Source organism: Myotis brandtii, unplaced genomic scaffold (assembly GCF_000412655.1).
Source record: "Myotis brandtii unplaced genomic scaffold, ASM41265v1 scaffold106, whole genome shotgun sequence".
Classification (NCBI taxonomy): domain Eukaryota; kingdom Metazoa; phylum Chordata; class Mammalia; order Chiroptera; family Vespertilionidae; genus Myotis; species Myotis brandtii.
The window spans coordinates 316,507-332,194 of record NW_005353584.1 but is presented as its reverse complement, the minus strand read 5'-3'; the positions used below and the strand labels follow the sequence as shown (position 1 = coordinate 332,194).

General features: G+C 38.5%; 1 protein-coding gene across 1 annotated transcript in view; it reads left to right on the top strand.

Annotated features, from left to right (window-relative positions):
• The window catches only part of IFT57 (intraflagellar transport 57), a 68,309-nt gene extending 58,508 nt beyond the window's left edge, over nt 1-9,801 (top strand). Inside the window, exons 7-11 of the mRNA XM_005856980.2 lie at nt 1,504-1,575; nt 4,750-4,881; nt 6,452-6,514; nt 8,201-8,267; nt 9,362-9,801. Of these exons, the coding sequence (XP_005857042.1) occupies nt 1,504-1,575; nt 4,750-4,881; nt 6,452-6,514; nt 8,201-8,267; nt 9,362-9,540 (513 nt within the window). The 3' untranslated portion in view covers nt 9,541-9,801. The remainder of the gene's footprint in view (nt 1-1,503; nt 1,576-4,749; nt 4,882-6,451; nt 6,515-8,200; nt 8,268-9,361) is intronic.
• The last annotated feature ends 5,887 nt before the right edge of the window (nt 9,802-15,688 follow it).

Here is a 15,688-nt window from a genome sequence, read left to right as displayed (position 1 = left end):
AATACTTGAGTTACAATTCTTTTTGGAATCAGGCAGGATGAGTACTTTTAAAAAATTAATTATAGAATTATACTCATCAGGTTTATTTTATCTGTGAAGATGCTTGCTTGGACTTTAACAGATGTCCACTTTGAGACTTAACACCCATTTGGTCCAGCTGCAGGAGGCCAGCCTTTTGAGCCTCTTCCCTGTTCCGGTGTTGACTGCTGAGTTGGAGGGGCCTGTTCCTTGCCAGATCTATCTAGTCAAAGTGACAGGCGGTGAACAGTCCCTGAACCGTAAAAGGAAAACACTGCACTAGATGACTGTTAAATGGATGAGTAGATGATCTGTAAGGTCCTTTCCAGCTTTCATATTCTGAGATACCTTTTGATCATGAGATAGAAAAATGCTTAAGGACAAAGGGAAGTACTGATTTGTTCTCTGTTCTAGCACCTTCACTGATGTCAAGTAGCCAATTGTTCCTTTTATTAACTCTGAACTACCAAAATGTACTGTGTGGGGATTTAGTACATTTGGCTTCGGACCCAAGTGTACCACTATCTGTGTGGCCTGGGCGTGCCGCTTTCTGTCATCGGGCCTCTATTTGCTTATCAGAGAAATGATAAAGGTGAGACTAGATGCTCTGTGAGGTTCTTTGCAGCTTTCCTATAATTTTATAACTGGTATGTGTAATGTGCCCAAGGATTTTTTACCCTATAATCACTTTCCCATATTTCAAAGTTAAGAAATCAGAATGGGACTAGTCACAAAATACTTTTCTCTTCACAAAATACTGTAGATAGCAAAGTGGAGTGGGTATGGGTGGTAGAGGAGTATCTTGGTTCCATCACTTCACCTTACTATAATATTTGTTCTCTTATAGTGGGTATTTCTCAAATCTTAAAATTATTACCTGTGGTAAGGTAAACCAAAAATTTTGAAGATACCTTGTAGGAAATTAAGATTTTGGAGTATGTTTCAAATATGCACACTAATTCAATCAGTCTAGTAGTAGTACAAAATATCTCAAAATATATGAACTCTAAATCATTATAGACTTCCTTTCTTAAGACAGACTCCAAAGTCTTACTGAAAAAGAGGGCCCCATTTTATTTCCAAGGGACAAGCTAATATTTGATATATGAGTCTTGATTCCAGCATTGCTTCTAGCAAACATAGTTGTTACTGCTTAAACAAGTATTTCTTTTCTAGTAATTAGATTTCTTTTTCATTTTGATGGATAGTCATAAATATTAACCACCAACAGTGCAGGAATAATTTATATTCAAATTGTCAGACATCACTCTGTGAACACATAAAATAATTTACACTTATTTAGAACCTTTTATTCTACAGTGCTCTATATGTATTTCTTTATAATCTGATTGCAATCTATATATAGGACTCCCACCTGAAATAAGGCAGCAACCAAAGTATTTAAAATAAAGTATACAACTTCAAAAAAGTAGACAAAAGAAAGAAATGTTTTTCATTTGTTCCTATATGCTCTTATACCTATAGGATTGGAGAATCCATGTTGACCAAATGCACCAGCACAAAAGTGGAATTGAATCTGCTCTAAAGGAGACCAAGGTATGTGAATATACGTTGACTCTTCTGTGGAATACCTATTAAGGAAGAACATGAAAAGAAAAAGACACAAATTTTGCCCTTTAGGAGCTTACTGATTTGAATGTATCATATTAATTTCCACAGCCCTAAACACTTAAACCAACTCAAAAAAGGTAACTTTATATAAAAGTGGTATATATATTACATTACATATATTAGATATATAGTTAATATATATATATATGTCAATATCTATATATAGATAATAATAAAAGCATAATATGCTAATTACACTTGACATCCTTCTGGATGTCCTTCCTTCCTGGACGTTCTTCCTTCCAGACAAAGCCACGGCGAGCGGGGGCCGAGGCAGAGGCAGCAGAGGTCCCTGGTGGCGGCAGCGGCGGGTACAGGCTGCGGTGGCAGCAGATGGGGGCCAGGGCCAAGGCCCTTGCATGAATTTCGTGCATCGGGCCTCTAATATATGATAAACCATCAGTCAATATCATACTCAATGGTGAAAAACTGAAAGCTTTTCCCTAAGATCAGGAAGATGAGAAGGATGACCATTATCATCACTCTTATTCAACACTAGAGGCCTGGTGCATGGAATTCATGCAAGGGGCTTGGCCCTCACAGCCGTGGCAGCTTGCCTGTGCCCTCACAGCCCCTGCTTCATCCAGAAGGTCATCTGGAAGGTCATTTGGCTATCCAGTCTAATTAGCATATTAGGCGTTTATTACTATAGCTCTGAGCTCCACTGAAGGCAACAAAGTTTCAATTATAGAAGATAAATAAACCCCAGATACCTGCTTTCAGCCGGCCGTGGCCACGGAGCTGGAGCAAGCAGGAAGCCAAACTTCCCGCCTGCCATGGGGCTCTGAGCTCCATTGAAGGCAACAAAATTTCAATTATAGAAGGTAAGTAAATCCCAGAATAAAAAAAAAAGAAAAAAAGGAGAGGCTGGGAGCTTCCGTCGCTGGGGGGTTTGGCCAGCCTGAAAATGGCCCTCAGCCCCTCCCAGACTGCGAGAGGGCACAGGCTGGGCTGAGAGACACCCCCCCAGGGCCTCTAGTGCCCTGGGCCTCTAGTCCTATATAATAAAAGGCTAATATGCAAATCAACCAAATGGCAGAACGACCGGTCACTATGACACGCACTGACCACCAGGAGGCAGATGCTCAATGCAGGAACTGCCCCCTGGTGGTCAGTGTGCTCCCACATGGGGGAGCTCTGCTCGGCCACAAGCCAGGCTGATGGCTGCCAGTACAGCGGTGGTGGTGGGAGCCTCTCCCGCCTCCTCAGCAGCACTAAGGATGTCAGACTACAGCTTAGGCCTGCTCCCCGCTGGCAAGTGGACATCCCCCGAGGGCTGCCGGGCTGCCAGAGGGATGTCTGATTGCCAGCTTAGGCCCAATCCCCTGGGGAGCGGGCCTAAGCCAGCAGGTGGTCATCCTCTGAGGGGTCCCAGACTGTGAGAGGGCACAGGCCGGGCTGAGGGACCCCCCAGCCCTGAGTGCACAAATTTTTGTGCACCAGGCCTCTAGTATATATATAAAGCCTAATATAATAAATGCCTAATATGCTAAGTGTCCAGTCGTCGGTTGGCCAATCAACCAATCAAAGCATAATATGCCAATATTATGTGGCTAAGGCCACTCAACTGCTCGCTATGATGTGCACTAACCACCAAGGGAAAAACAGTCAACTGGTCGACCAGTTGCTATGACGTGCACTAACCATCAGGGGCAGACAGTTGACCAGTAGGCAAGTTGCTATGACATGTATTGACTACCAGGGGACAGATACTCTGACCGATAGGTTAGCTTGCTGCTGGGGTCCAGCCAATCGGGACTGAGTGAGATGGGCCGGACATGCCCTGGAGCCCTCCCACGGTCCCTCCCCAGCTGGCCAATCTCCTGCGTCCCTCCTCAGCCCTGATAGTGGGTGGGTGGGAGGAAATCAACCAAAGACCATCCTATATAATAAAAGGCTAATATGCAAATCGACCGAACAGCAGAATGACCGGTCGCTATGACATGCACTGACCACCGGGGGCAGACGCTCAATGCAGGAGCTGTCCCCTGGTGGTCAGTGTGCTCCCACAGGGGAAACTCTGCTTAGCCAGAAGCCCTGAGCCAGGCTCACTGCTGACAAGTGCAGTGGTGGTTGCAGGAGCCTCTCCCGTGGAGAGCGGGCCTAAGCCATCAGTCGGACATCCACGGAGGGCTCCCAGACTGCGAGAGGGCACAGGCTGGGCTGAGAGACACCCCCCCAGGGCCTCTAGTGCCCAAGGCCTCTAGTCCTATATAATAAAAGGCTAATATGCAAATCAACCAAATGGCAGAACGACCGGTCACTATGACACGCACTGACCACCAGGAGGCAGATGCTCAATGCAGGAACTGCCCCCTGGTGGTCAGTGTGCTCCCATAGGGGAAGTACTGTTCAACCAGAAGCCCGGCTCACGGCTGGGGAGCGCAGCCGCTGTGGCGGGAGCTTTTTCCACCTCCGCGGCAGCGCTAAAGAAGTACAACTGACGGCTTAGGCCCGCTCCCCCAGGGCTCCTGGACTGTGAGAGGGCACAGGCCAGGCTGAGGGACCCCCACCGAGTGCACGAATTTCGTTCACTGGGCCTCTAGTATATAGAGAAACATTTCATCATTCTTTCCTCTCTGAATCCCAAGGAATAACAGAGTGCCAGGCCAACCAGGCCTAGAATCCACAGCTTCCCCAGGCTTACTGCCCTGCCAGAAATAGGACTTTTAGAGTATACCACAAAGAAGCAAAATTTGAATGAGAATTTGTGGGTCTCAGACTAGAGCTATGTTTAATGATCTACTTCCAACTGGACTATTCCAGCCTTGTTTGAATTGTGTGAGAAGAAAGTCATGTTATTCCCTTACCTACTTGGATTGTGAACTTCACACAAAGCAAATTTCACTCACATCTATTCTAGATATGCATAGAAATGAATGAATTGACTAACACTGCCAGGTGCCATTTTATTTTAATATTCTGAAAATTGACTATATTTCTCACTACAGACTTCTTTTGCTATTAAAAATTTCAAACTGTCTTCTTTAGTGGTTGAGGATTTGTGGGATGGATTGAGGAAGATTTAATCCATTTTAAACTTTTTTTTTGAAAAATATGTGAATTTTTTTATCTACTAAAGTCACATGGAATTTCTAGGGATTTTTGGACAAACTCCATAATGAAATTGGAAGGACTCTGGAGAAGATCGGCAGCCGAGAAAAGTACATCAATAGTCAGCTTGAGCACTTGGTTCAAGAATATCGTGCAGCTCAAGCTCAGCTGAGTGAGGTAACTTAAGAATGATATCCAGGGATTTATTCCAATTAATGACCCTAATCCTTAAGCTTGACACAGCACTTTTCGTTGGAAAATTTTGAAATGTATTTCACAAACATCAATGCAGTATGTCCATACTTAACATTGTTGACAGCTTCTTGGAAACTGCAATTTTAAGCAAAATGATGTGTAAACAAAACCAATTTTCACAATAGGCTAATTGATGTACAGAACTATGCCGTAGAACTTAACTCTTGTTTCTATCAATTGCTTAGGGTAAAATTGGTTAAGACCATAGTTTCCAAGAACCTATCGACGGACAACATGAAGTGAGGACTTACTGTATACTGATTCTCTGCCCACTTTAGGAAGCCAAGTGAGGCAATAAAACTTGTTATTTCCATATTACATGTGATAGAAATGATCTCCTAGAAGTCTTTAAATGAATTTCTTCATTTGATTTAAATAAATGAAGGCATATATTTTGAGAAATATGACTTAGAACAGGAACAGAGGGTAAGGACACCTAGTTTTGTTTCTATCTGCTGTTAATTTACCATATGAGTGGGAGGATAAAGAATACTATGCATTTACATATGTCAGAGGGAAAAGACATTCTTGCCATAATGACTTACAACCATGTAATAAGCAATATGAAAGTGAGACACGTTCAAAGACAAGCAGTTTAATTAATGAAATGAGCAAATTTTTTAATCCTTTCAAAGTTTTAGAATTTCAACTAAAAAATAAAGCCTTCAGCCTTTGAAAGCAGCAGTTATTGTCCCAGAAGTGGGGATCTAAAGGCTTTCCTTTGAGATTTATGCCCCCTTCTTCCTGATGTTGAAGAAGAATAGTAAGAACTGACTTGCAAATGTCGGTTGAAGGCATATTTTTTTTTTCTTACAGCAGACAAGGTTAAGGGAGAAAAATGTGGAAATAAACTTAACATACTTCTGTACTTTCAGAATTTCTCAAAGACCAAGCAGAAAGTAATCTTTACCTTTTTATTGTTATTTGTTTAATTATTTCTTCACATTCTCATCTATTCATGGATATTTTTACTTTTAAAATGCTGTAAAAATCTGACTAAAGCCACCATGTATCTCTCAAACTTTGCTATTAAATAATTGATTGTTAAATTAGCTCCCAAAAACATATTGCATACTGTCATACTGTTTGTTAATCCTTATTAATTGCTGATCCTGATGCTCTATTATGATTGATTTTTTTAAAACTGGTTTTCTCTGCATAGGACACAAATTAGATCGACCAAGGGCCTCTCTCCTAAACTGTAAAATAATGGCCGAGGACAGTTTTTATTGTGAACCATGCCTGTGCCAGTTACATAGACAGTATGTGAAGGTTAAAGTAGTTCATCATTTTATAGTGCTTTATTTAAATACATGGTGCCTATTAAGGACATAAAATAACTACAGTTAAATGTCACTTCCACAAATGTGTTCACAAATGAGGGGAGGGGTTGTCACAAAATGATGTGCAGAAATAGCACACACAGAGGTCATATTTAAGTACTCTGTTTCTGTGGTGAATTTGTCATTAAACAAAATGTTTTCTCTCTCAGGCAAGGGAGCGATACCAGCAAGGAAATGGCGGAGTGACTGAGAGGACCAGACTGCTGTCTGAGGTACATGCTGTGTGCTCTTGCAGACTCCTCATCTATCACCTGAGCCAGCTGTTCAGAGCCCTGATGCTTTAATACTGCTACACCTTGTATTGTTTCAATAATTGTTTCTGTGGCTTTGAATTTTTTCTTTAGGAGAAAATTTCTAATTTTTTAAATCAATGAATCAATTATGTATGTATATTCTACTTGTTTCCATAAACTGCCTGGAGTTCTATTAAATTGAACATAAAACCTGCTGATAATATTAGCAAATTTATAACCTTCCTTAACTTTCTTAAACATAATGATTATAATTGATATATAGAAGAGTAGGTAGAGCATTGGCTTAAATATCTATAACAGCTTTTAATATTAGTCTTCGAGATCCAAGATTTGTTTTTAGTGATTATTGATAATGTGTATGTGATACTGAGTATTTCTCTCTCTACAAATTGGGAGTGGTGTGGAACCCTTGCCTTCTGAGAACTCCTGGAAAAAAAAATATATATAGTGTATTTATTTTCATCATCTTGAAAGAGAAGTAAAACCTAATATCTGTTCCCATTTTTTTCACTGAAGAGCTGAGAGAGAAAAAAAATACCTTTAATAAGGTCAGTAGCCAATGTGGGACTAAAATCCAGGATTATCTTTTATTACAATCCAGTATAATTGTCACAAACTTTTCTATATAATACAGTTAAGCTTCTTTTATAGACATTATTTGAGGAGTAAATGGTTATTTTAAAATATAAAAAATATAACTTTGAAAATATTTATACTTTAATCCTGTGGAGCTTCTAGGCAAATTAAATATTATATAGAAATGAAGTGCTCACTGAGGTTGAGTAAATTAACACTTGAAGGGAGTTCAGGGAGTCATTCAATTCTTTCAGAGTGGATAGTTATTCTCAGTTGTAACATTTCAGGTGCTGGAAAAAATTAATTTGCTTTACTTGGATGAATACCTTCTTCCCAAGGAAGTTTTTACTCACTAGTATGATAAAAAATAAAGCCCACTAAGTCACAATAATTATGCTTATAGATTATATAAAAAAATTTCATTTTTTTCAAAATGGTATTTCCTACCTATATCGATGCTATTTTTGACTTTTGTTAATAATAGTTGTATAATTTTGAGTATTATGTGGAGTACAGATAAGAACCAATATGATAGCAGAGTATGCCTCTTGGAGTTCATGGTTTGGATAGAGCAGATAGAATATTTTTATACATAGCCATATGGTATACACATTATTTTTAGTGTGCTATAGAGATAAAGGTGGCATATTCTCTTATAAAACTGTAATGTTAAGAAAGATATCTTGTAGACCTTTAGAAATCCAAAATCTTTTTAGAATGTTTATACTATTTTAATTAATAACTGATTATTAGAGACTGGCAGAGTAGATGCTATGAGATAACTATAAGGTTTGAGACAAAAGTTTAGTTTTTATTATTCTGTCATGTTACCACCTGAGAAAGTTAATGAGGAAGTAATTTCATGAACTTAACGTTAGGAGCACTCTCAGAAGATAAAAAGCTTTGTATGGCTGCATACTTTTTCTTATTCAAATTATGTCCAGAATACTCCTAATATCTCTATAGTCTTTATGTGTATATTATTTCTAAGTTTTTTAATGCAGCATTTAAAATTTTTGAAAGTTTATTAAAATTCATTGCTCATGAAAAATTTTTTTTCAATGAAAGGTTACTGAAGAACTAGAAAAGGTAAAGCAAGAAATGGAAGAAAAAGGTAGCAGTATGACTGATGGTGGTAAGTACACACTCATTTTAAGAAGAAAATGAGCAAGAGAAAACAGTCGTAATAAGTAGGGAGTCTGCTTTTTAAAATGAATGTGTTAGGGAGAGAGACATGGTGCCAAAATGATGTCTGATAGTCAGTATACTGTTTTCCTTATAAATCAGCTGAGAAGAGCCATTTTAACTGTATGTAGGGTTTTTTTTTTCTATTCAAATGAAGTAGGAAATATTTATGCACTTTGTTGTGTCAATTTAAAAAAATATTCTGGTCTGTTTTCGTCAAATGAGCTTCATTATCCCATTTCATGTACAAAAGAGCACTAAGTGTATGCCCCAATGACACACAGGCAGTGATCTGATGACCTCTGTTTTTTTTTTCCTCTTCCCCAGTAGACCTGACTGGGCAGAGGTCAAATAGAGAAAAATTAATAATCCTTCAGTAATCATCCTTAATCATGAGCTAGTTATTTTGACCTGGCCCAGTTGTGATTGCCTAAGGCCCTTCTATGCTCTAGAAAGATCTTCTAGTGGTACTAGAGGCCCAATGCACGAAATTCATGCAAGGGGCTCAGCCCTTGCAGCTGCGGCTGCCTTGGCCCTCGCAGCCCCGGCTTCGTCCAGAAGGTCATCTGGACAGTCGTTTTGCTGTTTGGTCTAATTAGCATATTAGCTCTTTATTACATAGGATATACTGAGCCACCTTTCAAAAGGGGATACGTAGGGGTTTTGCAGTATGGTTGAATGAACCCATTATATCTCTCAAAGATAATTCTTTCTTTTCTTTTTCTTCCACTGTATCCCTTTCCCTTCAGACATATGTACCAATCCATAAAAAAATTGAAGACATCCCTAAACCACCTGTTTAGCAACTCTTTCCATAGAAAAGACAGGAAGTTCAGCCTCAGTACTTCAAATCCTGTATCATTTCCCATCTTATAAATCTCAGGTGGTTAAAATGCCACAGCAAAATGGTGTGAATGTCAGTAAGTTGTTGGCTGTTTTTAACCCTATTTTTGGCTTAAGACAAAGTCAGGGAAGTGTTACAACTCTGTAATATGATGCTATGCCAAATAAATATTTTTATTCCATGTTATTTTCATTCTGCAGCTCCTTTGGTAAAGATTAAACAGAGCTTAACAAAGCTGAAGCAGGAAACTGTTCAGATGGACATTAGAATCGGTGTTGTGGAACACACATTACTCCAATCACAGCTGAAGGAGAAATCGAACATGACTAGGGACATGCATGCAACAATCATTCCAGAATCTGCAATGGGTTCTTATTAAAACATATCAGTGTGGTTTTTTGTGTGTGCTTCTGATTAGTTGGTTTTTTATATCAAATCATATTACATGTTGCATGTTTCAAAACACAATTATAACTCTTAAAGCATGTTCAATGAGTATTTTTATATACACACACATATTGTATCATGGTGATTATGGACGGTTAAAGCCTTTAAAATGAATATGGCATTTAATAAAGTAATGAAAAATTATCACTTTCAAAGCAGCTTTCATTCATCATTAAACAAGTTCAAGTCCCCACTCGGTGGTTCGTTTTTCTTGTTGTTCCTGTGTAAGCCGGTGTATGTGACCCATGTTTCTGTAGCTCTGTTGCTGCTCTCACCACATGGACCTTCGACACAGCCTGACCACCTCTGCAGCGATCACAGTGCATGTGCACTCAGAGGCAGCTAACAATGGCTGAGGACTCTTTCCAACACCCAGACCACCATTGCATCGGCTTTGTAGTTACTTGAAATTACGTAAGAAAGAAAGCATGAGTAAAACTTCAACGTCCTTGTTAACATTTGAATTTATTACTTATCATGGGTGTTTTGTGACTAAAGGATTTATATTTTCTATGATTTAAGGCCACCTAATCAGTAAATGTTTCAGTCATGTTGACTTTCTTATAGTGACAAGAAGGATGTACATCTCACTTTGTTCTGTGGTGTTGGAATAATTTTGTAGTTGAAGGAGAGACAGCAAGTCACATGCAGATCAGCATCCTAGTCCTGGTGATGGTTACACACCCTACTGAGCAGCTCTGTAGACCAGAACTTCTAAATGGCAAAATAAGCAACATTAGAGTGAGAAGATTTACAACAAAGGGAAACTGGTAGAGGAGCACAACCAGGAGATAGCCCACATGTATTTATTTAGAAAGCTCTGGTGGTAAATTTTGATAGGGATACTATGTATAGAACAACAAAATAATAAAATCCCTTTCTCATCCCTTATCCTAATGTTTTCTACCTCAAATTTTTTTTTCTTAGCCTTTACTTTCTAGACATATACTTGAACACTCTTTTTCTTTCCTTCAAACTCTAGTTTAAATTTGATAAAACCTATATATAAGTTCTATTAGTCAAGAGCATGGCAATCAATACAATGAAAAATAATCTGGTTTATTTAATGTATAAAGAAGAGAGGGAATCCATCACGTGATAATAGGCAGTTTGAAAAAGTCCAAACTTTTCCCCTTTCTTTGTGGTTTTTGGGAGGGGCATAGTAAAACGGAACTTAACTTCGGTCCCACAAGCTAACATTGATTCCCCTAGAGTTTATTTGCATAAGTATTGTCATAGCTAAGCAGTTTATCAGTGAATTCAGTCAACGTAGAGGACCCTTCTAGATACATCAGAGCTCTCCATAAAATGTATGTTTGCTCAGAAGCAAATTGTGTTCTTCATTTCATGCAAACACACAGTAATCTAAGCACTCTTCCAGTGAGCAGTGTGAGCAGCCCGTTTTTACTTCCTTCTCTGGGTTTGCTCTGGGGGCCCCCTCTCTGCTCCCACAGAACACTGAATACCTCTAATGTAGAACTTACTGTACTGCATTAGGTTTATTTTTTTCTTCTGCCCTCTCTTGTAGATTGATCTGCTTGAGTATAGGGAGAAAGTCTTTTTCACGCTCATATTTGTAGCCAAGCGCCTAGCAGATAGTGTGAGTTAGTAACTGGATGGCTGTTCCAGAGCATCTCAGAGCTCCTATTCTGTAGCCTGGCAAGTTTAATGACTATGAGCTTGAAACAGTTTCAAGATAGTAATTATAAATGATAGGTTTTTCCCTGTGGTGGTGGATTGGAATTGGAAACATTAATATGAACTCATGTTTTTTTCATAGATATAGGTTAATAGAAATAACTAGAAATTCATGTACACATATAAACATATATTTATTTTTGTCCTCTGAAGGCCTAAAAGCAGTGACAGCCCAGTAACAATGAGAATACCTAGCATTCAGATCTTGTTTTCTACATTTTCTACTTAAAAAAAGGAGGGTGCTTCTTAGAAAAATTACTGATTCCTAGCCTGGGGCAGAGAAAGGACAAAATGAGCCTCAAATATCTTGCTCTGTTAAAAAGTAAGGTAATGCTCAAAGAACGATGGGAAAATGGCTAAAAAAATATTAAGATTGAGGTATATTCCACCATCCAATCTGGGATAATTAAGCATGAAAGTAAAGGATTACAGTAATGAATTCCAACCCATAGAAAAAAACAAGAAACCATGAGTCTATACAGATAGAAATAAATGAATCAATGGGAGAAGAGAAGAATCTTACAATAGAAAGACAGCTAATGTAAGAGGAATACTATATTTAGAAATAATCATCTGGAAACTACCATAGTGGTAATTGTTTTGGGCATGAGTCATCAATGGATACTAAAACTAGTAGGTAAAAGTTTAATGGAAAGCTAAATATCTACATTGTCTCAAAGTAAATTGTACACTTTAAAGTAGAAAAATCCTGGCAGGCACCACTTTAACTTAGTGATCAAAAGTTAGTATCACTAGTAGTGAACAAATAGGCATCACGTGTCTTGTGAAAAGGGTACACACTTGTGTAATTACTGCTGACAGTGCATAACCTGAATCTCATCATGGGGAAGCATCGGATGAATCCAGTGGAGGGACACTGTAGAAAATGGTCTGTGTTCTTAGAAAACGATAATAAGGTCATGAAAAACACAAAAAAGACAGAAACTCTCTCAAATTAGAGGAGACTAAAGAGACATTATTAGATGTCCTGTGCCAGAAAAAAAATATTTTTTGCTGTTATGAAGGACATTCTTGGGACAATAGGTAAAATTTGAGTAAGGTCTATAGATTAATAGTAGATAAATAGATTTAATAGTGTGAAATCAGTGTTAATTTTTTATACTTGTACTGTGGTCATGTAAGAAAGTATTTGGAAACAAAATAGAATTGTGTCAGCAGTATACTCCCAAATGGTTCAGGGAAAAATGTGTGTGTGTGTGTGTGTGTGTGTGTGTGTGTGTTTAACACATGTATATAGAGAAAAGGAGAATGATAAAGAAAATGTGGTGAATTGTTAACATTTTGGGAATCTGGAGGAAGAATAGAAATCCATTGCACATGTAAATAATTTTTTAAAATATGTTTTTGTTGATTTCAGAGAGAGGAAGGGATAGGGCAAGAGAGAAACATTAAAGATGAGAGAGAATAATTGATCAGCTGCCTCCGCATGCCCTCTACCAGGGAGCTACCCCGAAACCTGGACATGTGCCCTGCCCGAGAATTGAACTGTGACCTCCTGGTTCATGGGTTGATGCTCAACCATTGAGCAACACTGGCCAGGCTCCATTGCACATTTTAAAATAATTTTTTTGTAAGTCTGAAATTATTTTAAAATGTAAATCTTAAAAATAATGGTTCTTAAAAAGTATATACTCTATGTAAAAGTTAGTCTCCCTCTGATTCAAATAATCAACTTGTTGAAGTAATATGACTTTTAGAATAAAATTATATAGCCCATTGAATACATCTTAAACGTACAATTTTATAATCATTGATTCATTGATTATAAAACCAAGTAGAAACAATTTTTTGACAATTCTAAGGAAGTTTTTTCCTACTGCCCTTTAATTTATCTATGTCAGCATTTACCATGACTTTTACACAAAAGCAAAAGTTTCTGTAAGCAGCAAATTTGGGAAATGCTGTACAAGTTTCATTTTCTTCATGTCTTCTTGCCTACATTGTGAATCTACAAATGTAGTTCCATTATTTTATTTTTTTTTACAAATAGGTAACCATGGACTCTTAACAATGGAGAATGCAGATTTAGATAAATAAGCGTGTAAAATCAGTATACAAATCTGAGATTACTTTCCAACCTTTTATTAGAACCAGCGGACCTACTTAGGAAGATAAGAGACACATGCCACATTGATTCATAACCTCCCTTGCTTAACAAGCAGGCGGCGATCCTTGAATGGTTGGGAAATTTTGTACAGAACCTAGGATTTCATGGCCAAATGTTTTTCTTCTTAAAACACTTCTATGCCAGCTCAAAAAAATTGTTTGTATTTTCTCTAAGGCAGTCTTTATTATAACAATGCAGTTAAATGTAGTTAGAATACACTGCCCTATTTTGAGGTCAGGTAGCATTGTCATAGCTATATATTTTTGAAAAGTTAATGTGACCAACAACCAAGTCATAAAGCCTAAATTTTTTATATTTAAAAAGGAGGAATGGCATTTTAAAGGGTAAAAGAAAACTTGGATTCACTAGATTATTGGTGGTTTTTTACAAGGGTTTTTTTTTGTTTTTGTTTTTTTGTTTTGTTTATTTTTTTTACAGGAGAGAGGAGAGCAAGAACCATGCTCATCTTAATGTCTCCTAAATTACATATCTCAAGCATCTGGGATTCGCTGACTCACCATCAATGCCTTATTTCCGGGTCCCCTTAGGCCCCTCCATGTCTTGTTCTTACACTACTAAGTAGTACTACAAGGACACCTCCAGTTGACAATCAGATCATACCTTACAGCCCACCACCTGCTCCTTCCCATCCCCCACTTGAGAAGCTGCTCAACAGGCTTAAAACTCCATACATGTGGCCCTTTCTCTATGGGTCAGTGTAGTTAACAACTAGTTAATGGAAAGCATTCTCTAAGCTGTCAATTCTGAAGTTCCTAACTCCGGTTGGGCATCAAAATCAATTAGGAAAAAAATTTTTAACAACACCCAATTTCCCAGCACTCTTTGCCCTCAATTCTTATTAAAGAGGTTCTGAGTGGGACTATGGGGTGGTATCAGAAATTTTAAAAAGCTCCTCTGGTGATTGCTCCAGCTAATCTAAGAATTCCTTTGAGGACCTACCCCTCTAGAAATTTTCTCTGGCTATAAGTACACAGACATAGTATCTTAGATCTGAAAAGTTCTTTAAAGAAGATCTAAACTAGTGTTAAAGTGTGGCCTACAGACTGTCTTAACAGCCCCACCTGGGGCGATTTTTAATAAATACCCTAGATTATTTAATACATGCTAGAGTTTGAGACATGCTAATATTAAAAACTGACACACACACACACACACACACACACACACACACACACACACACCCCAAATCAATAGAAAGTGCCCCAAAAGGTTTGTTGGCCTGCTTACTTACAAACCAAAGTTATAAACCACATGGTTCTCTGTGGTTCTCAGTAGAGTTTATAGCAGTTCTGTGGGAATTTCATGTCCACAATACCTGTCACCCATTCTGTCCCATCTGTATCCCAAAGCAGTATGACACAGTCATGTTTCCAGTCAGGTCCAATGTTAATTCCCCCACCACCACCCCCTGTATAAAGGCTTTTGCATAGAATAGTGCATGGGGAGTCCAGACACCTTGATTCCTCCAAAATCTGCTAGGAACTTTCTGCATGACTTTTAGGACAGCACTTATCCTCAGTATCAAGATTTTTCTCCTGCAAAGTTAGGAAAAGACGAATATTTTGAATGCTTCCAGTCCCAAAATTGTGTGACTTAAATCTTTAGCAGGCTCTCCTCCACTGTTTGTAATAACTTGCAATGGAGTACCAGTTCCTAATTGCTGATTGTCAGAGATTCAGAAACTGAGAGCAGTTAAACTGTTGGTAGCTTAAAACCAGCCCATAATGAAAATATTTACACCGTGAAAATAGGAAACCACTAAAAATTAGGGTTTAAAAAAGGCAAAAGCAAAACAGAGAGCTGATTTACCTGCATAATCTACACTAATAAAAGAGAAACATGGTAATTAGCGTACGACCGCTACCCTTCCCATTGGCTAATCAGCATATCCTTATGCAAATTAACTGTCAGCCAAGATGGCGGCCAGCAGCCATGCACTGAAGCGAACAGGGAGGCTTGCTTGCTCCAGTGACAGCGAACTCTGTGTTCCCTGCCTGCCGCTGCTGGCCTCTCAGCTGCAACTCTAAGCAACTATGTTGCAAATATAGAAGCTAAACAAAACCCCAGAAACCAGCTTTCAGCCGGCTGGGATCTCAGAGCTGGAGTTATACATTGTTTCGATTATAGAACACAAACAAACCAGATACCTGTTTTCAGCAGCAGAAACCTCAGAGCTAGAGCCAGAGCTAAAGCTGGCCCAGAATAAAATTAAAAAAAGAGAAAAAAAAGGAGC